Source organism: Pithys albifrons, chromosome 3, assembly GCF_047495875.1.
Source record: "Pithys albifrons albifrons isolate INPA30051 chromosome 3, PitAlb_v1, whole genome shotgun sequence".
NCBI lineage: Eukaryota > Metazoa > Chordata > Aves > Passeriformes > Thamnophilidae > Pithys > Pithys albifrons.
This window is the reverse complement of record NC_092460.1, coordinates 42,645,018-42,672,011: the sequence shown is the minus strand read 5'-3', so window position 1 is coordinate 42,672,011 and position 26,994 is coordinate 42,645,018. Positions and strand designations below refer to the sequence as shown.

The 26,994-nt window shown below is 47.8% G+C and overlaps 2 protein-coding genes and 1 long non-coding RNA gene across 10 annotated transcripts in view; 2 read left to right on the top strand and 1 right to left on the bottom strand.

Annotated features, from left to right (window-relative positions):
- Positions 1-10,526, top strand: part of PRR5 (proline rich 5) — a 61,271-nt gene extending 50,745 nt beyond the window's left edge. For all 5 annotated transcript variants that reach the window (XM_071551488.1, XM_071551485.1, XM_071551490.1 and 2 more), the window contains 2 exons: positions 6,632-6,770; positions 9,391-10,526. In XM_071551488.1, coding sequence (XP_071407589.1) covers positions 6,632-6,770; positions 9,391-9,941 — 690 coding nt within the window. In that variant the 3' untranslated portion in view covers positions 9,942-10,526. The remainder of the gene's footprint in view (positions 1-6,631; positions 6,771-9,390) is intronic.
- Positions 10,527-11,706: 1,180 nt separating this feature from the next.
- Positions 11,707-14,011, bottom strand: LOC139669564 (basic proline-rich protein-like). Its single transcript, XM_071550065.1, has 2 exons — positions 13,927-14,011; positions 11,707-13,312 (listed from the first exon to the last, which is right to left on the bottom strand). Exon 2 carries the CDS (start codon positions 13,300-13,302, stop codon positions 11,707-11,709), a length of 1,596 nt encoding a protein of 531 aa, XP_071406166.1. The 5' UTR covers positions 13,303-13,312; positions 13,927-14,011.
- A 73-nt stretch (positions 14,012-14,084) lies between these two features.
- On the top strand, positions 14,085-19,131 carry LOC139669347 (uncharacterized). 4 transcript variants are annotated; one of them, XR_011697244.1, is made up of 7 exons: positions 14,085-14,562; positions 15,196-15,306; positions 15,501-15,695; positions 15,882-17,938; positions 18,027-18,079; positions 18,178-18,288; positions 18,897-19,131. It is a non-coding gene; the product is annotated as an uncharacterized lncRNA (long non-coding RNA). The 4 variants fall into 4 exon arrangements; XR_011697246.1 differs by lacking the exon at positions 15,196-15,306 and having other exon boundaries at positions 15,625-15,695; XR_011697245.1 differs by lacking the exon at positions 15,196-15,306.
- Positions 19,132-26,994: the final 7,863 nt, after the last annotated feature.

The window sequence follows — 26,994 nt, the reverse complement described above, 5'->3', positions numbered from 1 at the left end:
AAAGCAGGGACTGTAGAGATGCCTTGAGCTCTAGAGGGGCTGAGGGCACAGACTGGTCTGGAGACTGTGGGCCTTGAATACCAAGTTTTGCAAGCAGAGCAGTGTGTGGTTATAACAAAGACATTGAGACCAGATAATGGTATTTGCCTTCAGTGTTAGATTATGAATTTGTTCTTTAGTAGTGATGAGGAGAAATGAAATTAGGAATTTCAGGAGTTCCAGGCAAAGATTTTTGTTCTTGTTAATTAAACAACAGCATGAGCATGAGAAGAGAAGGGGGATGAGACAGAAGGGAGGCAGAGAACCAAGAGCAGATTTTAGGGGTGAGGAAATTGAGATTTTTCTGACTTGTGTTTTTTATAAACACGCTTCTTTGCTATTCATAGTATGAATTAGTTCTGTGTCTGAAGCTGTTTTGAAGAGCAGGATAATTAATCAGGCCAGTGATGAAAATGAAGGGAAGGAGTAAGAGTCTCTGCTGTGTCAAGAAATGGGGTTTCACCCCTGCAGTGTCCATTTGTTGGGGTGTATAATGGGGTGTTTAACCTGTTTTTCCCATTTCGCTTGTTTAGGGTAAAAGACCAAATCCATTCTCATTGCAAAGCTGTTGCTGGAAATGAATAACCAAGTGAGGGGGAGTTTGCCCTTGGGTGTTTATTTCTGCACAGGTTACCTCTGGTTCTGGGGTGGGGATGGTGAAAGTCCTTTCTTGGCACTGTTCTGCCAAACTGGTGGTTTAAAATCTAATGGAAATTGCAGGGAAAGGTCAGCAAAAGATCTGGGAATTAGCTATTTCCATGCTTAGCTGTTAGTCAGTAATGGGATTTCAGAACAAAGGCTTTTTTCCGAACTCAAATGTCACATTAAACAAAGGCAAACTTTATACACTTGTGACACAATAATGGAATTTTCTTGGCTTAGTTTAACTTCCTGTGTTAATCGGGCTGGCAGAGACAGAACAATTGAGCTGTGCAGGGAGTACATGGTGGCCTTGTGTGCTGGGTCTCCCCTGGCTGAGAGGTGATGTCTCAATGTCGCTGTTGTCCAATCCACCATGAATATCCCTTCCATAGCAGAGTGGTGACACTGGAGTAGACTGCCCTGGCCAGGGATGAGGCTGGTGATGGCCCAGGTGTTGCATTGGGTGCTGAGGTGCCCTGTGTCTGTCCCTGTGCAGCTCTGTTACGCCATGAAGGGGCAGTCCTGTAATGCTGCCATGCCCCAGTGTGCCCTGTCAGACTGGACTCAGGGGCAGGCATTTTGTGCCTAATGCCTCTGGGACTGTGCTTCAGCTTGTCATGGGGTAGGGGAAGAACTCTGTCACTTTGTCAGGAGAAAACACTTCCTTTTGGAGGGGAAGGGAGCATTTGCAGAGGAAATGGAACCTGCAGGGATCTGTCACAGGTGCTGCTTCAGCAAAGCTGAGTAAGCACAGCAGAGCTTCTCTGACTTCAGCTTGAGAGGCATTTCAGTGTCCTGTCACCTTCCTGACTGACCTATTGAAAGGTGCCCCCATTCCTCAGTTGTCTGGGCTCTGGCAGGGAAAATAAAACACTCCCTGCCAAAGACCTCCTCAATAAAAGGACCTGAAATTAAGTTGTACCCCTTACTCTGTTGTTTGGGGGATTATTTTTCCTTCTCTTTTCCTGTCCACAGTGAGCAGTTTGCTGGGAGAATTGCGTGGCAGCCATGCATGGAACACCCTGGTGTGGGACACAGCACAGTCAGTGCTCTGGTTCAATGACACCGGAGGGGACTGGGGACAGAAAGGGGCACCAGCCTGGCACAGATCTCACAATTTGTCCAGAGAGCCAAATACCTTGATTTCTTAGTGTTGAAGACATCAAAGACTATTAAAAAAAAAAGGCCATGAGATGGAAAATCTTGTATCTTCCCTACATGTCTTTCTGAAGGAAAGACCCACTTTCATCTCTGGGATAAAGTGTTAGGAGTATTACAATAGCTGATTGTGTATCTGAAGTTTGTTGTAAGCTGCTCTCCTTTTAAAGGTGTAGAAATCGGTCCTTGGGTCAATTATTAGAACTGGATTCTTCACTCCAGTCTCAGCAGTGCTGTACCTGCTCTCATGATCTCATGACAAACCAGCAAGCTGTGAGGAAAGACAGTCCCTGAGCTGGGGGAGGAGAAGATTCCTGTGCTGTCAGAGAGGAAAGGAGGAGATTCCTGTGCTGTCAGAGGCAGCTGTGGTTTGATCTCAGTTCAGAAGAAGGGCCTTACACCACTCAAGCTAAGAGTTGTCTGCGCAGTGTGACCCAGTTACAAAGCACAAACTGAAATGCTAATCCTCTGTGGCTGCTCACAGGCAACATGAGCTCAAGTGCCCCCATGATGCTCCTGTTTCCCTTGCAGGGCCTTCAAGAGCAGAGTAAGGACTGAGGGAAGGAAAAGAACTGAAACTGCTTTTGATGCACAAGACCTCACAAAATACAGTGAGTTGTCGGTCTCACCCTGATGGCCTTTCACTTGGGGTGAATTTAGGGAGCTGGAGGGAGAAACAGTAGAAGTTAGAAAAGAACTTTCTCCTTTGTGCTCTGTGAACCAAAGAGAGCAAAGCTACCACCAGAGGCTGAACAATCTGACTCACTTCCCAGAGTTTACCTTTGCCTCTGAAACTGGAGCATCTTATCTCCCGGTATCTCTCCTGAGGACAGAGAAGGTTGGAAGAGTAGAACTAAAGAGTGTTTTTCTGCATCTTCCAGTTAACATCAAATCATCTGAGTTCATAGGCTCTCTCTGGTTGGCCTGGGGTATTTAAAAACCCAAGAACACAGCACAGTATCTCTTGTGCTGAGGCCTCACGAAACAAACAATATCTCATGCTGAGGGATGAGGCCTCACTAAGCATAAGCTCTAAAGAGAAAAATAAAACCTGTGGTTTCCTTTTTGGCTCTGTGAGCTTTGTTTGAACTCGCTTGCCCGTTGTCTTTCTCTGCAAAGGAAGACAAAATAAATACCTAAAACTGCCCAGTGGGACCTATTTGTTATCTCTGGAAAGGTCCTTACACTTTAAAGGGTTAGAAAAGTACATTGCAAGATCTGAAAGCAAAATTCAGAGAGGGCTGCTGTTTCATCTCAGCAGCCACACAGCAAACCAAAGACAGCACAGTGGTTAAAAACAAAATCCCCTTTGCTGTCAGAGAGCTGTAGCCCTGCTGTGTATGTCAGCTGGAGTCAGTTCTTTATGGCCACAGGTTTTCAGGGTTGGGGGTTGGTTTTCAGAGCTTGTCCTCCTAAATCTCTTGGAGCTGAAGGGGAGGTTGAACAAAGTGCTGTGTGTGTGAGGGTTCCACGTGCTTGTAATTTCTCTTACCCTTTTTCTGAATTCCTCCTTTAGAAGGCACAAAAAAGGAAACCAAAGTATTGCAGTGCTTATTTAAATACAAACCACCATATCAAAAACCCGTGCTTGCCCTGGGCAGTGTATAAATTTGTTTTCTTCCTTCCTGGTGAAAGGGAGTTGTCTGTGTTTCCAGCAGCTCCTCAGGAGTTAGGTAAGGAATCCAGCAGCCAGGGAAGAGTCCTTTGCTGCTTTGTTTTGACACGTGCAAAACTGAGAATCTGACCTTCAAGATTTACACCTTATTTTGTAGGTACATTTGCTTCTATGCAATATTCTCTCTTAGTCTGTGTTATTTATTGTCTGTATCAGCAGGTGCAGTTTGCAGTAACTAAATTGACAGAGGTTTGTTATCCTGGATTGAATTTGTATTACTGGGGTTTTTTTAACAAGGCACAGCATTCATTTGTTGTAGGAAAAGGATCTTTTTAAGATAAATTCTTGACCTTTTTGCCAGTGAGGAGTACTTGATTTTGAATTTCTTCCTGTGGTCTTTATTACTGTGCTAGTTTTCTGGTGCTGGGGATCATTTCTCAATGGAAACAGCAAAAATGCTGTAAGTGTTTCCTGTGCATGTTGCCCCAAAGTTATGGCTTCAGGTGGAGTTCGCCAAACTAAAATCAATGTCTCCTGGAGTTTCTCTGTTAATGAAACTGGCCTGTTTAAACCAGTGCAAGTTCATTGGTAGGCAGGTCCTTCATCCTTAACAGAATAGAGTGAAACCAGCAAAATAATTCTTAACTTGAATTAGCATGTCCTTGCAGACCCTGTAATTTTGTTGAGTAAGAGGCAGAAGGTTTTAACTAATTGCTCTAATCTCCAGATGTCTTTTGTGGGCCCATTTGGGCCAGTGGACTAAAACTGGCATAAAAGCATAGAAATTATGACTATTGAAAAGCTCTGAGAAGGAAATGTTCCCACAGTGCAGGAATTCTTTGAGTCAGGGAGCTTTAATACTGTAATTCATGGGTTGTCTGCGGGGGGAACATGAGAAAGTTAATCTAAGCTACCTTTTAAAAGAGATTAATTGAACCTCATTAGAACTCTGTATGGACACTCATTCTGAGAATTAGAGGAGTGGGAAGGGAGGCAAGTTAAATTAATGGCACTTCAACTCTACATCAGAGGCCTAAGCACAGTTTTATCTTAGCAGCTTTCTGTTCTTAATTCAGTTAGTGTGATTCCATTCTCCTGCATGTCCCCAGCCAGACAAATGGGAATAGTGGCTTTGGAATTGCCCAGGTCACCACAGGTGGGGTCTACAAGAGGTGGCTCTCACTTTTTGATGAGCACAGCCCTGGGAGCCACCCCAGCCATGTGCTCTCTGCATTCTCAACACTGGCAGCACAGCTTCTCCTCCCTCCATCTTGCTGGCTGCTTCATCACCTTTGACCCTCCCATGTGTTGCCTTCTGCTTCTTTTCCAGCCCCGCTGTCCTTCCCCAGGAGGCAAAGGGAGGAGGGCACAGAGCGGAGTCACTGGCAGCACATCAGTCACACCAAGGACAGCTTGTGAGCTCCTCCTTGCAGGCAGCTTTTGCTCCTGCCTTGGATTATGCCCATAAATTGGGTCAAGACCCAGTAGCACCCTGTTGCTTGCCTGTTTCTGTGCTATAGAATTTTAGTATAATGGAAAGATCCCTTTCCATTTAAGCTCACAGGGTAATTAAAACAAATTATATAAGGTATATAAGGTTCAGGCAGATCAGGTTCAGCTTAGTCAACACAGGCTCTGACAAAGCAAAATTCAGTCCTTGCTTGGGAAAGCCTGGAACAATGGGCAGAGCAGGCAGGAGGTTGCAGGTGGGTACAGCAGGTTTGTGCCAAGGTGCCCAGCAGAAGGGCAGCCAGCACAGCTCTGGCACATACCAGGTGTTTGGGGGCTTTTCAGTGTGTTTTTTAAAGCATCCCAAGGACACAGAGCTGAGGCAAAGGACTTGTGGTAGTGGTGGGTAGGTTTGCACTGGAAAGGTGTTCTGTGCCCTCTGCACTGCCAAGGTGCCAGCTAAAAGAGGCTGAAGGGAAAAGGAGATTAGCACTGCTCTGGGAGGGCAGGGGTGAGGGCTGAGGGCAGGACTGAGGAGAAAGCTGGTGATGTAGGTGAGTTTGGAGTTGGGACTTGGAGAGTAAAGAGGGTGTTCCTCTTGAGCAGGGAGACCATGGGTTCTGCAGGCACTGCAGCTGCAGGGCAGAGTGGTGGGGATGAGGTGAATCTGTGCCCCACAGGAATTCCAGTTCTGTCCAAATTCCCATTCTCTGTCAGCCATTATTCATTTACCATTCATAAACTTTGATGAAGTGACAGCAGCCAAGGGGTGAAGTCAGCCATTCACAAACACCTCTGATTGTCACCCCAGACTGTGGTTCCTGAGTCATCCTGAGCTGTGAGTACACCCTGAGCACAGGATTCTGTCACATGCTGAGGGAAGTGTTGCAGGTTCACTCTCTTGATCTGCAGATTCCTCTGGGCAGGCTTTCATCCCCACCTGTTTCCTTTTGCCAGAATTCAGGGGCATATGATGAAATCTGGGGCTCTGCTAAATTCCAGCAGAGCTCTTGCTCAGCATGGCATGTAGGATCTTAATTCTGCAGCATGATGTGCCAAGCATAGCAACACTAAAATGTGAGTTTGCTTCCTGTTGCAAGAAGAATCCTGTTCATGAGTGCACAGGGCTCTGCTCAGGCAGTGCAGGAGCACACACACTGCAGCTGCAAGCCAAAGGAAGGACTCCACAGGGGTTTTCCATCACCCCTCCAGCCTTACAAGCCCATCTGAGGGTGGAAGTGCAGAGTTAACAGCTAAAGGCCAAAGATTTTCCCTGTGGGTAACACCATGCTAATTAAAATGTGACTTTTGCCTAGATGGTGGCAACCGCCAGGGAGGGGTGAGGGAAGAGAACAAACTTCTTCACTGTAAATACTGATTCTTGAAAATACCATGGAAGAAGCACTTCTGTGAGTCTCAGTGTCATCTTTTGCTGAATGCTGCTGGTACTGCTGAGATGGCAGTGACAGCCTGTGGCGCATGAGTGCCCTTCAGGAAGCCACTGTAAGGCTGCAATAGCAAAAGGTCCATCCTCCCTGAGTGCCTTTGCCCTGAGGAGGGTGCACCTTCCTCCGTTTCAGTGTTACGGAAGTAGCTCTGGGCTGACACCTCTCCTGGCTTTACAGTCAGAGCAATCAGCTGTAGGAGCAAACCAGGATCTTGTCAAAACCTTGCCCTGGGGAAGCTTGTGGTTGGAGGGCCTCATGGTGTGTGTTTTCTCTTTCTCAGGGGGTTCATGAGTCCAAAGGTGTGACTGAGGACTATCTGAAGCTGGAATCCCTGATCCAGAAGGTCGTGTCTCCCTACCTGGGCACGTACGGGCTGTACTCCAGCGACGGGCCCTTCACGCACTCCTCCTGTATCCTGGGTAAGCACTGGGGCTCCTGGAGCACAGCACAGAGCCTGCCCTCCTCAAACCCTGCCCCACACAGGGCCAGCACCCACCCCAGGGGCACTGCCAGGGCTCCCACAGAGCACTCAGGCTCCTTTCATACATCCCTGCTCTTTGCAATGTGCAGCCACAGTGAAACCTGCCAGTGGCAGAAGAGGAAAGCAGGTAGTCAGGAATACAAATAAGTAAAAATTAATCTTTTTTAACAGGAGGGCTTTAACACAGGACAGGGAGAGGAAGAAGCAAGAAGCCACTTCTGAAGTGCTCAGGAGTTCATTAATGTTCATTAGTTCACAAAGATCATACCAGGCTGTTAAAATAAGGGAGGAGAGCAGGAGTTTGTCTTAGAGAACACTAATGCATTGACCTCAAACATCTTTCTGCAGAGTAGAAAGTAATAGTAATAAGCTGTTCTCTGTCCCAGTGGAGATAAGAAAATTAGAGTGGGCCACACATAGCAGGGGAAATTCAGATTACATGGAGGAACAACCTCTGATGTCACATGAAATGCCTCTGGGGGCTGTTCAGTCTTCACTGCTGAGGCCCTTTATACAGGAGCACCCAAAAGGAGCAAAGGGCTGTAAATGTGGCCCAGCCCCTTCTCCAGCTTATTTTCTGTGATTCTTTGAGCTCTGAAGCATTCAATGACTTCTGTGAAGGCAACATTTGCCCAAGGTGAAGGCCTTTGGAATATCCCACCTAAGAGTTCAATCTGTTGAAAATGCAAGGGGGGTACTAACAGAGTCAGTGAAATAGGAAGTGTGGTAGTACCCTGAGTATTTTAACGTAAATACTGGGGTGGCCTGCTTGAGTAGAGCAAACAGAGGGGAAAATAAGTTGAGTTGTGTGTTTTCTGTGCAGTCAGTTTAATCTGTTTGCCTGTCAGAAATGGTCAGGGAGGTAGTTGATTTTCCCTTGAAGCTGAATAGAACAGTGGTTGTGTTGCAGTGAGCGTTTAAGTTTCAGGGGAATAAGTAGAGGCCAGTTATTTATGGAAAATGGTTCAGGTTTAATACTTTGTATTCATTGCCTGCCATTAAAATGCCACAAGCATTTAAATAGGGCCCCAAATTGATGTTTTCTGAATACAAGCTTTTTTGTATGTCAGGACAGAAAAAACTGCCAAAGAGAATAAAACAGAAGTGAAGTGGATTGTTAGAAAATAAGTGTTGTATTACCTGACTGCAGAAGGTGGGAAGGTTCTGGTGGGCCAGGCATTGCTCTTGCTGTGGCCTGGACTGTGGGGCTCTAGCAGCACCCCTGGAAAGGTCTGGCTCTGGTCACTGAGGCTGGATCCAGGGGAGCCGAGTGCTGAAATCTGCTGCTTTCCAACTAATGCATCCAGTTCTGTCCAACTGCTCTGGGAGCATGTGACATGTTGTGACCAAAAGCCAGAGTGGCAGTGGCAGGGCACCCCCAGGGAACCTTTTCTGTTTGCCAGGTCAAACTCCTAACAAAGAAAAAGTACAGAAGTGAACCTGGCTCAGTTGGCTTCACTGCTGACACAGACACAACTGCAAAATACAATTTTAAATACAGGAACTTGTTTTTTTAGTAGTCCAACATACGACTGGGATTTGTGTCCAGGTAAGCACATAATTACACAGGAGTATAATTTTAAGAGACTGGCATTTGTAAAGGAAATTGCATGGTTTGCTGGAGCATATACCAGCATCCTGATTTCAAGCAGACAGTTTATTTGCAGTGGCTGTGGTTGATTCCACAGCGTGCTTTGATCCCTGGCTCCAGCCATGCCCCTTCCATGGGCTGGTAAAATGAGAGTAGCAGGAACAAAGCTTCAAAGTGAGACCTGCCATTCACACCACCTTTTCCTGTATTAGCAGGAGTGAGCGAGTGAGCACTGAGCTCTGCACAGTTTGCCTGGTGGGCATTTTTAGAGCACTCCTGCCCTAAACCAGGGCTAACCTAAAGGAGCTCTGTGCTCCCGTGCTGCCACCTGCTGCTTGTTTTTTGGGAAAAATCCCACTTGGTTCACAGCAGCCTTCAGGCAATCCCTGCCTTGAGTGGAGGTTTATTGCCCAAAAACAGGTTCCCGTGGGCACTGCTCTCCAGTTAACATTTCCAAACACTCTGGGGCTCTCCCCACGTGTGGTCTCTGAACGATGCTTTGAATCTAAGTTTTCACAGAATTAGAAGAAAGACTGTCTGTCTTAATCATCATTGGCCCAAATGTAGAGACTTGATTTTCCCAGGTGGAAAACTTAAATTTCAGCCACTGGAAAGGAGCGATTAACCTTATAGCCTGAACAAGAGCAGAACTGCACACTCTGTTCTTGTCTAAACGAAATACTTAAAATTGTGTATCACCTCTCACACCATATTTACTGTTTTACTCCAGCTGCTGAAGGTGTGTAAATACAAGTGGATTGCAGCTGTTATTTGTAGAGACAGGTTTGGGGTCTTCAAAGAAAAGCAGGAAATCTGAAGCTTGCAGACCTACAAACCCAGGTAAAGTTACTATTTTCCAAAACTTTCTGTCACCCAGGAAAGCTCATGAACATTCAGCTGTTTTGGACACTCGGTAATTCTTGCTGCCATGTTGTGGATGTTACTGACGGTGTGTCTGTGCTTACAGAGAAGAGGTTCTTCAGGCGCTCCAAGTCGGGCGAGCTGCTGGCCAAGAACCCCGTGGTGCGCTCCAAGAGCTACAACAACCCGCTGCTCACGCCCGTGGCTGAGTACGAGAGCGAGAGCATGACCGCCAACGGTGCTGGCATCCGGCGGCACTCCGTGTCCGAGATGACCTCCTGCCTTGAGCTCCAGGCCTACTCCAACCTCACCACCATCATGGACAACGGCTCCAAGAGCTCCGTGGCCACCACCAAAGGCTCCCTGTTGTCAGAGCAGGACCGGCCCAGTGCGGGGGCGGCGCAGTGCGCCAGCAAACTTGGCACGGCCGAGCAGCACAAAGGACTCTTCTGCCCCAGGGACAACCCACACAGGTCTTTTGAGCTGGGCAGAGACCCTTCCTTGATTCCTGTTCCCTCTTCCAGCCCCGAGAACATAGTGGATCAGATTTTGGAGTCAATGGACTCTGATTCCGAAGGCATTTTTATCGACTTTGGCCGAGGCTGTGCCAATTCCTCAGCATACAATGTGGATGTGAACAGACAGAGCATCATGTGAAGGACCTGGGGAGGCAAAGCTTGCCTTTGAGTATTGTCTAGGAGAGTTATTAACACAGAATCAGCTGTGTGCTGCAGGGCAGGACCACTGCTGTGGGTCAGCACAGCCCTGCTGAAGGGAACCCACACACGTTTGCAGCAGGCACGAAGCTGCTGGGAGGGAGAAGCAGCTCCAACCCCTTCTCCCTGCCCCTCTGCACTCGGATTCCCTACACTGTCTTTATGAACTTGAAGGTTCACAAGCTGCCAAGAGTCTGGTGAAATGCTCTGAGTGTAGCTGGCAGTGTTTGTTCAGTAAGGCAGCCCAGCAAAGAGCTGTGCTCACTTTTAATTTTCTAAAGAGATTTCCTGCAGAAAACAGGTTGGTCTCTGAACTGTAACACCTCAGCCAGAGTAAAAACATACCCATAAAAAAAGCCAACCAAACAAACCCCAGAGACCGTGGGCCTTCATACCACAGAATAGAGTGATAAAGAGGTCTATTTTAATCTTTTTATTGTAAATCTTGTATGCACTCCTTTGCCAGATGGTGAGTGTTCCTGAAGAGAGGCAAATAAACAGAAATGTGCTTTCTGATGTCACACAATGCCTTGTGTCTCGTGTTCTGTTTCACAGCCAATACTTAGAGAGTTGTCTCCAAACTGCTTTTTAAGGCTGTGTTAATTTGCTCTGAATATGACACTTCGAGAAATCTGCACTGTCAGCAGAGCACCTGTTGTACGGAGAGATTCCATGATCATTCAGCTTACTTGTTTCCTAAATAAATGAAAATGGGGCCTCTTGAGGGAAATGCTAATTATATATTTATATGCTCAAAGGACTCTCACAATGCATGTGCTGTCAGTTTGTGTAGATGTTGGGGGTGTGACCCTTGCAGCTCCTCTCATGCCAAGCACTCTCCGCTCCAAGATTCTCCCTCGCAGGGCCATGGTGGTGCAAGAGCTGCGTCAGGAGTGAGGCACATGATACCGAGGTGAGCTGGAAGTTGGTTTTTGATAGGTGATCTCACACTGGGGAAGGCCACTCCATTCTGGGTGTCTGCTTTGGAGAAGAGTCAGGGGGGAACTGCTGAGCAGGTCCCTGGTTTGGGCTGTCAGTGCCTGGTGCTTTGCTCAGGTGCTCAAACACTCCCCAGCTTTGCTTTGCACTTGCCCCAAACATTTGCCCAACTCTTCTCCGGGTTTGAATACATTTCTAGGCTCAAGGCCCCACTTCTATTACTTAATTTCCTTAGGCTTCACTACTTTTGGAAAGTCTTAGCTCAGTCTTTTGCAGCTTCCCTGCTGGAGGTTTGAGCTCAAGGAGAGATGTGCAGGCTCCACACAACCCAGAGACCTGAGAACCTCAAAGCCAGCTCAGGGCGGAGCCACAGGCACAAGGTAGGCCTCTGTGGGCTGGTTTGCCTCTTTGTGTTTGCAAGTGCAGCCTCCCCTGCAGTAAGCACTTCAGTCAGGCTTCGGAGTTTCTCTTAAACAGAGATAAATAATTGCTTTTACATCCCAACAGCCCCAGAGCTCAGCCAGGGACATTCTGTGTGGGGCAGAGTCAGAGAGAAGGGGCTCAACTCCCACTGGCAGCTTTAAAATCAACTAAATTTGAGAATTTGAATTTGAGAGGAAATGGTGCAAAATAAATGCAGGGAGACAGTGTGAAATCATGCTGGAATCCCAGAGTGGGTAGGGTTGGAAGGGACCTTGAAGCAGTGAGGTGTGTAGTCGGAATTTATTTCTGTTTCAGTCAATGTGTTTCCCCCTACGGTCTGTGATTTAACCCTTGCCACGGCAGGACGGTTGCAGTGAAAGAAAGCAAAGGAAGCCCAGAGCCTGGAGTCGGATGCCTCTGGCCTCAGCCAGGCCCAGATCGCTTCTTGGTGGTGTGGAGGTGAAGACACGGCTGTAGAGAAAGAGACGATACCCGACTGGGAGGGCTGGACTGCGCTGCAGTTCCCGGCCGTGTACGTGAGGCGGCGCCGGCGAGGTAGAGGTGGCGGCCGAGGGCGGGATTTGAACTGGCGTTTGGGCAGAGGGAGCTCCGCCCCAAACGTGCGCCTCGACCGCTCGGTCAGCGGGGGCAGGGGCGTGGCCGGCGTGGCCGTGGCTAGCGGGGCGGGGGCGTGGCCAGCGGGCACGGCAGGCGAGGCAGCCTTGCACAGCCTGTAATGGTAATAACGGAATAAATAGAATAAAATAAAAACCAAAATAAAGAAATATGAGGAAAACGACATGAAAAATGATTGAGTCTCGGAAGCGTCGGTGGAACCCAGAAGGTTTTGCAGCACCTCGTTTTATTTTGCGGGATTTATAAAATAAAAAATATAGAAGGTTATGCAACTCAAATGCATGAAAAAAGGAAGTCCCTGTAGATCCTTGGGGCTGTTTGGCGTCTCTGATGTTCCTTGGGGGTCCTCGAGTGTCCCATGAGGGTTCCGGGCGATGGTGGGAGTCCCTGGGGGTCTCCTGCGGGCGTTGGGGGTCCTTGGGGGTTCCTGGAGGTACCTGGAGACCTCGGGGGGTCGTTTCAAGTCCCTGGGAGGACCCTGGCGGTCCCAGCGAGGTGCTGGGGGTCTCCCGGGGCCGGCAGAGTCCAGCTGTGCTCTGCAGAGAAGAAATGGAGAGCTGGGGGAGGCCCGAGTAACTTGGAATATGAAGCTGCCCCAGGGGGCTCCTTGGCCGGGCCCGCCGCCTCCAGCCCCCCCCGCTCCCCAGGGCGCCGGGCCAGGGCCGCGCCGCGGGGGCTGCGGGGCCGCTCGGGCGGTGTGGGGCGGAGGGCCGGGGGGGCGGAGGCCGTGCCGGGAGCGGGCAGGGAGGGCAGAGCGGCGAGGCGGAAGGCGGTGCAGGTCCCGCCGCGGGCCGAGCGGGAGCGGCGAGCGCGGAGCCGCGAGGGAGTGCGAGGAGGCGCCGCCAGCGCCCGCCGGGTCCACATTGGGGGCCGCGGAGGCCACCGCGCTCCCCGATTGGTGGCACCGCAGCTGGCACCGCCTCTCTACCGGGACGGGGGCTTCCATTGGTGGGTGTGCCTGTCAGTCTCACCGGGTCCCGCCATAGCTGTCCCCTCCTCCTTGCTGGCGGCACGGCTTTCGATTGGCGAGGGTTCCTGTCAGTCTCGACGGACCCCGCCCTGAGGTGGCCACTCATCCGATTGGCGGGCGGGCCTGTCACTCTCAGCGGGTTCCGCCCCCAGCTAGCCCCGCCTCCCCGCCGGCGGGTCGGCACCGGCACCAGGCAGCCGGGAGCCGGTGATGTCCCTGCGGAGAGCGATGGAATCCCGCAGAGGGCGACGGGGCCCGGCAGTACGGATCGCAGAAAGAGCGGGGGTGAGGCGGTCGAGGGCGAGATTCGAACAGCAGGATTGCGTAGTACCATCTTACGCAGCCTTTAAGGAAAATAATAAAAAATTAACACATACTACTTTAAAAAAATGAAAAGAAAAATTTTAAAAAGTTGAAAGTCTCTTTAAAATAAACATTAAAAAATAAAGCTAAAAACGCTATTAAAGAAGCGAATAAAAACAACATAAACCACAAAATAAAATAAGAGTTGTTGCTTGTGCCCGACAGTGGGAGGAGAAGCGGCTGCTGCAGAGAAAGAGGTGTTCGCCCGTCCAGCGCCTCCCCCGCTCCGGCCGCGGCGGGGAAACATGGGGGGGTTCGGCTGCGGTGCCGCTCCCGGCCGCGTCCGCCAGGCGGCGCGGGCGAGGCATTGGAGGCGCCTCTCTCTGCCCCTCTCTCCGCCTCCGCCAATGGCTCCGGCTCTCCCTGCCCCGCCCCTCGCTGCGCTCTGCCCTTGACCCCGCCCTTCGCCCCACCCCTGCCCATGGCCTCGCTACTCTCTCGGCACCACCCATGGTCCCGCCTCTCGTCCTGCCCCCGCCCGTTTCTCCGCCCTGTACATGGCCCCGCTCCCGTTCCTCGGCCTTGCCGTTTGCTTCGCCCCCGCCCCTCTCTCCGCCCAGCCCATGCCCCTCCCCTCTTCTGCCCTGCCGATGACCTTTTCCCCTCCGCTGCCCTCGCTCGGCGCCGCTTAATGGCTCCGCCTCTGAACCGCCCCTATTCTCTGGTCCTGTCCATTTCTCGCCCCGCCTGTTGCCTCGCTTTGCTCCGCCCCTTTCTCCGCCTCTCGCTCCGCCTTGGCCCCGTCCCGTGGATTTAACTTGCGCCATCGGGTCCCCTCAACGGGTCTTACCTGAGTCCCTCAACTTGTAGCCTTAAAAGCCCCTTGGCACGCTGAGCCTTTTGGTTGGGCGCGGTTATCTCGAGTTGTGCTGCCGGTCACTGTGCTGAAAGAGGTGCCTGCACAGAGAGAGCTGGCGCTTTCCGTGGGCACGAAAAGCCTTCCCGGGTGGCTCTGGACTGCGCGGGTCCCGCTTCGCTGCCACTGCCGGGGCGGTTTTTGCAGGAGGAACAAAACTCCTTGGGCAGGTGCCCTCGGGATTTCTGCTTACCTGCTCCGAGGAGGACCGTCGGGGCAGGGCTTGGCTGCCATGGACATGACTTATCTGATAAGTGCCTTGTTTTGGGAAACAAACTTGCGTTTAATGGTTTGGCAATGCCTGTCTGGTGCTAATATCCGTTCCAATGGGTTGCTGTGGTCGGAGCTGCCGTCCAGCAAGGCAGGCTTTGAGTGGTGAGGATGGGGATCGTTCTTAGGGTGCTTCTCTGGTTTTGGGGTTGTGGCTTAAATAGACCAGGGTCTGCTCAAGGGCTCAGTTTCGATTGCGTTGGACCCCAGGGCTGATATTTTCTCTCCCCTGGTCGTGTGGGTTCCTTTGCATCCTCCCCTTTGTGAGGGCTGGAGGCAGAGCTTTTATTTCTCCCTTAGAACTCTGGGGGAAGCAGGCTGAAAGTTTTCTGGTTTTAGTGTCCTCTCTGAAGTCAAGGTTGATGGGGAAAATAAATAAAAGTCTGAGTAGTTTTTTTAAAAAACATTGTGCTCCCTGGCCACTGCCAAAACACTGGGAGGCACCCACCATCAGGTAGTTTGTTTGGGGCTTCTTTGGGGGAAGAACAAACATATGAGATTATAAAACCAGTGAGCTGCAGACTCTGAGAGACAGATAGACAGAAGCACAATGTGCCATCTGTTTCTTGTGAAAGGAGTGTCCATGTGTTTCTTTTGGGTCTGAAGTGAAGAGACTTAAGGCCAGGGTTCTGTTTTATTGTCTTGGAGAGAGGGAAATTGGAACAAATTTATTATTATGGTTTGGTCATCTCTAAAGGAGCTCATGATTCTTTTACTTTCTGTTCTTTCCATTTCTAGTCCTGCTCCCCTGGAACAGGTGCCTCTGGTGCTGCCCCTGTCACTGGTGTGGTTTCTGTGGCTGTGAGAGGGTTTCCCGAGGACCCTTCCACCTGTAGCCTATTCCTGAGGGTAAAGTCAGATTTTTTGGGCAGACAGGGCACCTCAGATCCTGGGGTTTGTTTAAACCCTGCTGTTTGCTTTATAAGTTTGTAGGACAGGCAAACAACTTGTCTTGTTACTGTAGTACAGAAAGAAATCAGGAGAGGTTGAGAAAGTATTGGCATTGAACTGGGAATCTCTGTGTCTGATCTGCCCTTTCATAGGAAAGGAGATGTGGTGACGTTGATCTGCTAGTGAGCCAAAAAATCGTGCACTTGTCTGAAAAAGGCAAAAGCTCTGTTGGCCTCTCTTGACACCTAAACCAAAAGTGATGCAAATTCTTTTTAGTTACCCCCTGGTTGAAAACTTCACAACCTCACCAGAGGCTTCTGGATGAACATTTTGCAGATGAGAAAGAGGTAATCAGGGTTGGTTTTGGGGCAAAATCTAGGTAACCTAGAGGTAGAATGAATATTTTGGGTCTAAAATTTGAAGTTAACTCTAGGGACCAGTATGGCCATAGGGGATGGTGAGTAGTGGAATTGTTCGGCTCAGGGCAAGATGCTGCTGAACTCATGCGTAGATTGTGGTTTTCTTTCTTGCAGCTGACTAACAGAATAAGCTGGTGACTGCCAGAACCTCTGAGGGATCCAAGGTGGCCTTCCTTTGCATTGAAGAAGGATTCACATCACCACCTCTGTGAAAGATAAGTCAAGGGCCATGACCCGGAGAGGGGATTAGAGCAGGATACTGGGGTGGGAATGGAATCCGGGGTGGATCTGGAATTTAGTGTAGGGAAAAGGGATGTCTGATACTGGTCCCTTATTGCATGTAAAGGGAGTGGCTCACTTTTGACCACAACAATAGGGCAGTGCAGGGCAGAGTAGTTCCAGTGTGTGTTGTATAGTTTTAGTCCATCTTCCGTGTCTTGTGAGTCTCTGGGATCAGATGCTTTTGTGTTCTGCCCTGGAGGGGCTTATGGGAAGTGCTGGTCGTCCTCCCTTCAGTCTCAAAGATCTCCTTGGCACAGTTGCTGATACTGTCTGCTCCTTGCCTTGCAAGCTTGCACGTATATCAGAATTCCGTCTTGAAATTTTGCAGTCACCTGTCTTTTACAGCCTCATTTTAGGCTGTGTCATCAGCTGTGCACTTGTGCCATGTGTCTGAAAGGAGGAGGACTTGTTCTTTGCACCCTTCTCTTTCTGCATCCCAAACGCAGCATTCTTGTGCATCCCTTTTTCTGGTTGTATTAGAGTGTAGTAAAATATTTTTTTGGTGTGTGTCTGGCCTTGCTGCCTGCTAAGTTACAGAAAAACATGGATATAAAGCAAATACTTTTAATTTAGATGATCAGTAGAGCATAGAAGGGTGAGAAAGTAGTTACAACATGCTGAGAAGCTAGGCAGAGTATTGTACAAAGTAACTGTTTAGCACTAGACATACTGTTATCAAGGCTGTGTTTCTCTCTGAATTGGCTGGAGGCCTCAAGATACAGATACCCTGGAAACACAATGGTTAGGGTTGTACAGGGGGGTGAGGGAGCTAATGATGGGAGGAAGATAACGTGGGCAGGGGTTGTATGACCACTCCCCGACAGGCAACATGTACAGACTGTTGCCATTTATGTAATAACAGGCAGTGTTTGGCTGCCCCACCCCAGGTATCACCTTATAGTGTGTACTGGCCCTACGTAGTATAAGGGATGGCTGATCAATAAGGACACCAGGAATGGGGCAGCTGAGCAACACTCATCCTTCCACCGAGCCCGTGTTGGCTTCGTGGTGACGCCTGCTAAGCATGGGGGCCGCCCAGCTGCTGCCCATCCTGGTAGTCCTGGCCTGTCTGCTTCAGTGAGCATCAGGGATAGTGAGTAAGTGCTGAAACATCAACTATTTTGTATCTTTCTGTGTTCTTTTATTAAGTTTTAAGTGTTTTATTCTTTTTATTCTCTTTTGTATTAGATGTTAGGTATTTTGTCCTTCTTATTCTCTTTTGATAGTTGGTATTGCAATCAATGCTATTTTTGGGCATTTTATGACTGTGCTTTTTATTCTGGACATGTGCCTAAAACGAACTGGTATAGTGGCTTTGATGGGCTCTTGTTGTTGAAGGTCCTTTTCTTTGAGCCTGTTGGCAGGCTTTCTCAGAGCCTTCTCAGCTCACCATCATGTAGGTCACGCTGTTCAAGAGCGTCTCGGTTCTTGGAGTTCTCCCTGAGAGCTTTCTCTCATCATCACACCGCATGTTTGCAGTGTAATGTCTCTGGTGTGTGTGTGTGTGTGTGTGGCCTGGAGCTGTTCTGCCCTATTGTGTAGGCTGGGGGAGCAGGTGGAGTAGCCAGAAGAGTCTCCCATTAACACATGTTTGGTACCCTTAGGCGGTTGTGGTGGTGGCTGTGCCCTTGGAGCAGCCGTGGGCAATGTGAGTGCAGTCCCGAGAGCAGGGGGCTGTGTAGCAGGGCCTTGACTTTGTGTGGTTGTTCTTAGGTGTCTTAATGTGGGCTGCAGTTGAACTCTGTATTTCCTAAGGGAACATGAGAACTTTGAAAAGGTTAAGGTATCAGTGAGCATCTGGATGACCATATTAATCCTGTTTTTGCTCAGAAGCAAGCGGACAAGATACCTAGCGGACTTGAAGGAAGCCGGAGCAGCAGATCAAGAGGGTGGGTCAACACTCAGTGTGGCAGGAAAGATGTTGCCTTTGGGGCCATGAGTCCTTTAATTTCTGGCTTTTTTTTTTTTATTGTGAAGAGGGTGAGCGATGGGTGCTTGGGCTTACCAGCACCGGAGGGGAGCTGAGCAAGGTGAGTGTTCTGCTTGCTGAGCTGATTTAGATGGTAGTTCTAGGTGTTGTATTGTCAGTGCATCTGCACACCTGCATTCTAATTTGATATTTTCACAGGCAAGTGTAGAGCCATCAGCCCAGGGTGACAAAGGTCCATCCAGTGAGATGTCATAGTAAAGGACCCCGAGATAGGGACTTCTGTGGAGATGATATGCTCCAAGGCGATAGGTAAGTATGTGCCCTTTGCCTCTGGGTGGTTTGGGTTTTTTTGGTTGTTTTTTTTTTCTTATGTCTGTCATTTTCTTTTGTTAGCGGGAAACTTTTGCTGGGAACTCTGTAGAAAACATAAAATTACTTTGAAATACAAGTGCTTTTCTTTCCTATGGAGCATTCAGATCTTTTCAAGATCATTATTAAGGTGCTGCCTGTTTTCAGCACTCAGGAGCTGCAGCCTGTAGTCAGTGCTCATTTGCCAGTTGACTTGGTGGAGGTTGTTCCTCCGGACAGAGGTGCGCAGTGGCTGGGGCGCAGGTGCTGTGGATTGGGTTCAAGATGGGTGGGTATGGCAGGAAGAAGGTACTGAGGTTCCAGGACGAGTCCAAGGCCCAAGGCAGTCATCAGGCAGGGATGTGTCCTCAGGGTGTGATGTTACGTGGCCCAGTGCGTCTGATCCCGCTTAAAGGTGTCTCCTGTCGAGGTGGGCAGGAGCTGGGGAGCTGGGCTGGGAACAAGGCTTGGAGGCTGGGGCTGAGGAGCTGTTGTGGTGATTCTGTGAGCACAAATCCCGATTGTGGTATAGCCATGTCCTGCAGCCTCACAGAATGATCTCCCCACAGCAGTGTTGCCGCCCACTGGCTCCGGTGGGTCCAGAAGAACCACGTGACACCGGACCCAGAGATCAAACAACAACAAAGCCCAGCACCTCACCCGGAAGGGGCTTGAGACTTTACCTTATAAGTACATGTTCCTAACCTTAGCCTATGGAGTCAGATGTGCTGTGCCTGGGGCGGGGTTATCTCAGGTTATAAATGTTGTCTAATTTGAATAAAGTTGGGATTTACCTGAACACCATATTGGTGTGTGCGTCTCCTTTGGACCTGTCTGCAACATTTGGTGACCTCTGACGGTGATGTTTGGGGACATAGAAGCCAGTTGTGGACAGATCCAGAACCTTAGAGGCGACTCCTGAGAGTTGCTGGTGTGCCGAATTTTGGGCACTTGTGTGTAGCAACCCCTGAGAGTTGCTGAGCAGCCAAGAGCTGCTGGACACAGGCCACGGAACACGGAAGATTGGAATGTGAGCATCACGGTGAACTGACCAAGAGTCATTGGCAGCCTAAAAGACTGCAGCGTTGTTACAACGTCCATTGGATGGCTACGAGACCCTGACCGGTGAGCCGGGGGGAAAGAAAAAAGCATGGGAAATTCAGAATCAGTAAAGAAGCCCAAGCTGCTTGATAGCTTCGAGAAAATAGCCCATATTATGGAGCATAAGATAGATAAGCCGATGCTAGAAGGGCTTATAATTTGGTGTCAGAATAATGGACACTTAACTGATGCAAGCCATGCATATAGTATGGAAGCATGGGAAAAGATAGGGGCAGATCTGTGGGAAGCGATCCAAAATGCTTCCAGAGATGCGTTAGAATTAGCTCCGATGTATAAAACTGTCAGAATGATGCTGTCCCAGCTTCATGGCAATACAGGAGCCACCAGGGCTTACGAAAGCCTCCAGCCAAAACAAACATGGGGAAGTTTTTCTCCGTGGAGCGGCTACCCCCCGCAGTGTCCACTGCTGCAGAGCTCGCCGCTTGCCGGAGCCATCCCACTGCCCTATGGCTACCGAGAAGCAGTCTGTGCACCGCAATTGAGCTCAGAGCTCACTTCGTACTCGCCTGTTCCACCGGTCGCTGGGGCAGGTGGAGCAGTGGGACCACAGCAGTTATCCTGGAACCAAAGCATCCCCATGAGATATGTCACAGAAAATATTCAGCCATACCAAAGCGTGAGTGACTTTTTATTGTATCCTGGGTCCGAGAAAACACAGGGAGAAATGTTCTCTATGGCAGCTTATGAGGATCAAAAGCCCTCAGTCAAGAGAGAGGTGAGGGAAGGTGGCTTTCCCTCTGTGCGTCCACCCTCGGCGCCACCCATGCCCTGCAGGTATCTCAGGGCTGGGAGCGTCCCACCACCACACTCCCCGCCGCCTGCAGGACCAAAGCCGCTCTGTTACCGCTGGAGACTGCCGCGGGAGGCAGCCTGGTGGGACAGGAGCTGCGCACCACTGCTGCGTGGCCGGGGGAACAGAGAGACCACGTGATTGGAAAGCCTGCGAAAAATACCTGGCTCCAAGACAAAGAACCTGCGTGCGCATTCAGCTGCATGGCCCCGGGACTTCCCAACCCCCCTCCCTACTGCTCGCCAATCGAGGCACATGCGTGGGACACGGGGCCCCCACAGTCTGCCGAGATGGGGACCGGCCCCGCGCCGACCCAGCGGGAGGAGAGTCAAGCCGGGGGCAGATCCAACTGTCAATCAAATGCAGTTCCCACGCCACACCCACCAGCTCTCACGCTGGTGGCAACGCCCACTGCCTGCAATGAGTACCAACTGCAGGCAACAGCAGAAGATTACATGCTAGCTGTGAGGGACAGCGTGGGGGGAGGAGAAGTTCCAAAAGTTTTGGAGAGAGAGGTAAACTCCCAGTCTGAAAATAATCCTTTTTTTGAGCTGTGTTCCCTGCAGGTGCCAGCAAATCCTGCCAATGGAGCCACAGCGCCACCTCGTGACCTTACTTTTAATAGCCAACAGAGATATAAGGGTTTAACAAAAAAAGCAATAGATTTGGGTATTCAGCTCCCGATATGTGCACCAGTTACCACCACTGCCCAGGGCCCGAAATGGGAAGCACTGGATTGGAAGCTTGTGCAAAATATACGATCTATAGTAATGCAATATGATTATGTGTTGGAATTTTATATGGTATTTCACCTAAAAAGCAAGCCATATGCTGAACTGCCTATGTAAATTAGTGCTGTAGCCTTAAGAACTAATTAATGAAATCAGAAATGGCTGCTGCCGACTTTCTCAGCAGATGTGCATGGTCAGCCAATTATGAGGGGCTTTGTAATGTAAACAGCATTGTTAGCCAATAATCAGTGCCAAAGTGTCATCATCTGCGGAAGGTTACAGTCTTAAAGATGTATATAAGTGTGTGTGCGTATGAATAAAGTGGCCTGTTGCTCCTAACTCCTGTGGAGTCGTCTCTCAGGTCCAAAAACCTGTCTCCCACGGTTACAACTGGCGCCTGAAACAGGCTGAAAGCCGTTCGCAAAATCTGGCAGGACCAGACGTGCGATTCCAGTCCGCAAAATCTGAAGAATCCAGACGTGTGGACTCTGTCCCGCAGAATCCGGTTACTTGGACGTGCAGGACGCTGACCCACAGAGTCCAGCCCCGGCTGGATGTGTGAGTACCCTTGGAAGAGGAAGGAGTTTGGGAGAAAAGGTTGTCGCCGTCAAAGGGCTGGCCGGCACCCCGGACGTGCGGTAAGCTGTAAACTCGCATAATGGAGAACGAAGCAGCTCGAAAGTAAGTTTTAGAATTCCTCGCTATGCGAGAGCGGCCGAGTCCATCGAAAGGCTAGTGTATTGTTTAAGTGGGCTAAAAAAAGCACAATTGGCTCGTTGCTCTTAGAAGTGGCAAAAAAGGCGAAAAGTAAGCAATAAACTTGAAAAAAGAACAGAAAAACAAACTGTTAATAAAAGCCAAGAGGCAAAAGAATTAAAGCCAATCTAGCAAAAAGTCATAAACCGCCTTAAGCAGTATAAAGTGGCGAAGATGGTAACAGTCGCAGCTTGGCAGCTGTTACATAGACGCAAAAAGCCGCAACAGCTTTTCAGCCATCGCCTCTGGCTCAGGGGAGGAAAGAAACTTGGCAGTCATCTGAAAACTCTGACAGCGACCCTGTTCCCAGCCCCCCAGCCCTGGCCGCCGCTGCCGCGCAAGTCCAGCTCCCTCCGCTTTCAAGGATCGCTGCACCCCCCCACTGCTCCTGCTCGCCCCTGCTGCCCTGCCAAGGGTCCCAGCATCAGCGCAAAAAAGAAAAACAGCACAAAACGAGAAGTAAAAAGAAAAGCTCTATATTAGTAAAATAGTATAGCCCCCATCGCACCACGTGGGCTTTGTACCATCTCTGAGCTCTGCGTGTTCCTTTTCAGCCTTCAAAGTGCTGTAAAGTTGCTGGAAACTGTTGTCTTGACTCTGTTTTGCTTCGTTTCCATCTCTAACGCTGCAAAAGTATTTTTTCCAGCCGCACTCCAGCTTGCGTTATAAAAGAATTTTGTGCTATGCAATTCGAACATGGCGCTTCTTCTCCAATGGGGAGGAAAAGTCCCCCCGCCCCCGGCTCTAAAGAAAGGGGGGAGAGCTTCTCGCATTGGATCATCGGCTATTTCTGTCATGCGCAAGTCTCGCAAGACATTCTGGGAGTTGTAGTTTGGACAGGTAAAGCTTTGCATTACGTCATCAGCTCCTTGCAAGGTCGTATGGGAAATGTAGTGATCTCACAAAGAGCCTTGAGAATTGTAGTTCTAGCATACCCCCCCGATGAACTGCTAGCCTGTCTGTTGCAAACAGCAAGTAGCCTCAACAAACCTTCCTTTTGAGACAACGAGCCTCAAGCACCTGATACCTTCCAGTCACAGCCTTATAATACATCATGCAAGGACAGAATGCAGTATCTTTCTCCAGCAATTCAGAGAGCAGCAAAGAAGTCTAGAAGAAATTTGTTGAACTGATTCTCTGTTAATTTAGCTTTTGTTAAATGGTTATAAAGTGTTATAAGCATTTAATAATCTAGAGAAAAGTTTCTATTTTTCTCTCCACAAGTTGAAGTCAGCAATAGATAAGAACAACCAATTTCCTCTGACTGAATCAAGATCAGTTACCAGAACATTTGAGCAACTAGTTGAAGCTTTTAATTTGATCCCTCAAATTCAAAATTCATAACACCTGATAGTAATTGATGTGTTTCCATTTGTTAGTGTTAAGCATTTTCCAAAAGCTCTTTTAAAACTACCAAAGTAAATTAAAACACATAATGATTTTAGTTATACAGCATTAGATTAGTTAAAATATGTTCTTTTCGATTAAAAAATGCAGTTTATAGAAATACTGTTGTGTAGTATTGTTATATTTCTGTTAAAGTTTTAGGTTTCTTTTGGTGCACCAATGTCAATGCCTGCAGGAATGTTTTTTCATTTGTTAAGAAAATTAAGTTGTTAAGCTAATAAAATAACATTTTAAACTTATTAAGCAAATAAGGATTTTAAGTAAAATTAAATAGTGTTTTTAATTTGTTGAAAAGTTAAATATCAAGCAAAATAAGTTAAAGTATTAATTAAGTTATCTAAGTAATGTTCATTTAGTCCAAGTTTAAGTCATTAGACTTAAGTTACATTTATAGCTCAGTGTTAACTAGTACCCTTCCTATATTAAGCTTGCTACATTACATAACAGCAGCATTTAAGTTACTAGTTCTTATAAAAAAAAGGAGGAAAACTACGTAAATGATTAAATAAATCTTAATTAAAAAAATTTAGGTCACATAAGTTGTCATCTGCAAAAGCAATGGAACTGTAAATGCTGTTTGTGGTTCTGCTGTTATGAATGAAGTTAGCTTTAATCCACTGCCAATTCAAGACATTTAGTTTACCTTTGTCAATGTAACCAGATAGCAAGAGCTTTGTGTTAGCTGATCTCAAGTAAGAAACCCTTTTAAAACATGTTTAAGTAGCATTTTAAGTTCAATAGCTAATCAGTGCCTTATAGCATTAATAATGCCAGTATTTTATCTGTTTTAGCAACTGGTGTGGATAATGTTTCTCTTTCAAATTCTTAGTTCAATTCCTTAGAATTAATAAGTAGCTTCGTAATTAAGCAAGTCTTATTAGTATTATTGCTGTGTGTGTTAATATTATGCTATTAGGATGTTTAAGTGTATTAGACAAGCCATTCTGTAAGCAGTAACCAGACATAAGCAGTTCAAAAAAAATGGAGGGCATATGTTGGAATTTTATATGGTATTTCACCTAAAAAGCAAGCCATATGCTGAACTGCCTATGTAAATTAGTGCTGTAGCCTTAAGAACTAATTAATGAAATCAGAAATGGCTGCTGCCGACTTTCTCAGCAGATGTGCATGGTCAGCCAATTATGAGGGGCTTTGTAATGTAAACAGCATTGTTAGCCAATAATCAGTGCCAAAGTGTCATCATCTGCGGAAGGTTACAGTCTTAAAGATGTATATAAGTGTGTGTGCGTATGAATAAAGTGGCCTGTTGCTCCTAACTCCTGTGGAGTCGTCTCTCAGGTCCGAAAACCCGTCTCCCATGGTTACAGTTATGTTAATGCCTCGGTTAAGAACCAAATTGCTGCTTTTATGAAGTATAACAATTTGCTTCCTGCTGATATAAAGGTATTAATGGAGTTTATTTTACCCCCTACTGCTTATATGTTATTCTTACAAAAGTGGCAGGAACGGCTAACTGAAGAACAGGCTAAAAATATACACCTGGCAGTGGGAGATCCATTAAGAGTAGCATCTCTAGACCAATTAATGGGTGGAGGTGACTACAAAGACCCACAAACACAAGCTGCACTACACACTCGAGTTCTACAACAGTCCAAGAGTGCTGCCCTGGCTGCCTTTTCTAACCTTCCTAAAATAGGGAAGCCTTCCCTACCCTATATGCAGATCATGCAAAAACCTGGACAAACATTCATGGAGTTTGTAGATAAGGTAACAGAAGCTCTTGATGCTGCTCCAACTATTACCCCTGGCATGAAACCTGTTTTATTGAAGGATCTGGTAACTAAGAATGCCAGGCAAAAGACCATTTCAGAAATGCTTGAGATGGCTGGCAGAGTCAACCGGCGCAGTCAAACTCAGGCTGTGGCAGAAGCTTTCACAGCTATTGTCAAGCCAGATGAAAAGCATCTTGCCACCATGGTACAAAAAGTGGTTAAATCCAGAAAGTGTCTAAGTGTTATCTCTTGCCTTTGTGTCTTATCTTGTTGCTGTTACTAATCAAGACATATGGATAATGTTTTCTCAACAGGTAGACTTGGAAAGTTTCTGCTCAGGTAACATGGTTAGAGCAGGAGAACAAAATAGAGTGTGCCTTATAGGAGTGCCTTATTATAGCATCAAAGATTTCATTCCTTTTGGTATCGGGGAAGCAAAAGTGTCCTGCTGTGGTATTGGAAAAACCATGGCAAACATCATATGACAATTGAATACTTCCTTAGAGAGGAATCCCCAAGAGCTAAAGTTGGTGGGATCACTCCCTGGAAATGAGTCATGTGTTGAGTTTCAACCTGTGCATTCTAGCGTGACAGAATGGTCAAAGAAACACTGGTCCCAACAATATTTCCCTACAGGAAAAACAGATGTCACTTCTCATAATAAGAGTTATACCAATAGCAGTTGGTGTTGGAATGTTGTTGGTTCACAAAATACAGATTACCCAGAAACGAGATTGGTTCACACCAAAGGCAACCAGAGAAGAGCATTGCCATTTGGATATTTCTTAATCTGTGGTAATAGAGCGTGGCCTGGAATACCTACTCAAGTGAGAGGTGGCCCATGCTATTTGGGTAAGCTGACCAAATTTACACAGTCAATGCAAAAGCATGTCTGGTGGTCTAAAGATTTTAGTCCTCAAGCTGACGAAAACACCATAGAACACTGGAGTGACACAGGTAACTTGCTAGCATCAGTGTTTGCCACAATTGGTGTAGACAGAGCATTACGTTTGGTATGAATGCCGAACTACTGGGTGCAGAAACAACTAAACATCGTTACCAAAATGCTTGATAATTTCTCAACAAATGCTGATAAGATACAACAAGCAGTATTGCAAAATAGAGAGACCCTAAAATTCTTGCTAATGATTCATGGTTACCAATGTGATGAGTTTGAAGGAATATGTTCCACGAAATTAAGCAAACACTCCAAAGAAGTCCATGATAAAATACAAGTGGTAAAAAATAATTTTGACAAGCTAATTGTTAACATTTCTCCTTTAGAAAAATGGGTTCATTCCCTGAGCCTAATCAATTGGCAAGAAGCAGTGCTGATACAGGGAGTATTAATTCTGGTTGTTATTATGATTTGTTTGATTGCTACTAGTCGTTGACTGTCCAATCAGACAAGAACAGTCCAGTTCAAGTTGGCATGTTGTTTAGCCTGTATCTCTGAAAGTTTAAGTCTGTTAATTTTCAGTTAAAGTGCAGTTTTAAGCTTATTGCACTGCCAAGTTGCCCAGCAGGCGGGAGGGGTAAAGACACCTGCCCCCCTCAGCTGCTGAACATTTCCTGCACAGCGTAAGTGGTTATGTTTAGCCTCTGTGAATTTTCTCTGTGAATTCACACTTGTTTCCAGACAGCATTACTGCAGTACTAAGAGTGTCTAAAGTGACTGGGACTCAAGGCTACTCTCAGACCTCTGTGATGGCCACGCAGAAGTTTTGAGAATTGACCTTGAACTATTGCATAAGGAGACTTAGCTCAGCTGGTCTGAACTTGCTTCTTTGCTAAGTGAAGTCACTCTGCATTCATAGACATTTTGCACAAAATAGACATTGTTAAAAAGTTCGTTGTTTTGTTTACAGTGGTTTGTGTAGTGACGACTACACAGAAAGACCGCAACCTCACGCGTGAGAGAAAAGTTTCTTGTTTTGTACTAGTTGTAAGTTTGTAAATCCCAAGTCTACATGTCTTGGTCATGTATTGGTTTGTGTCAGTTTACAAAGGTTACTGTACCCTCTTCCAAAGGTCTATTTTGAAAAGAGAGGGGGAGACAGGCATGTGTAGCCCACAGAAAAGCCTGTTGCCCTGTTAAGTCTTGAATTGGCAAAATCTAAGTTCTTTC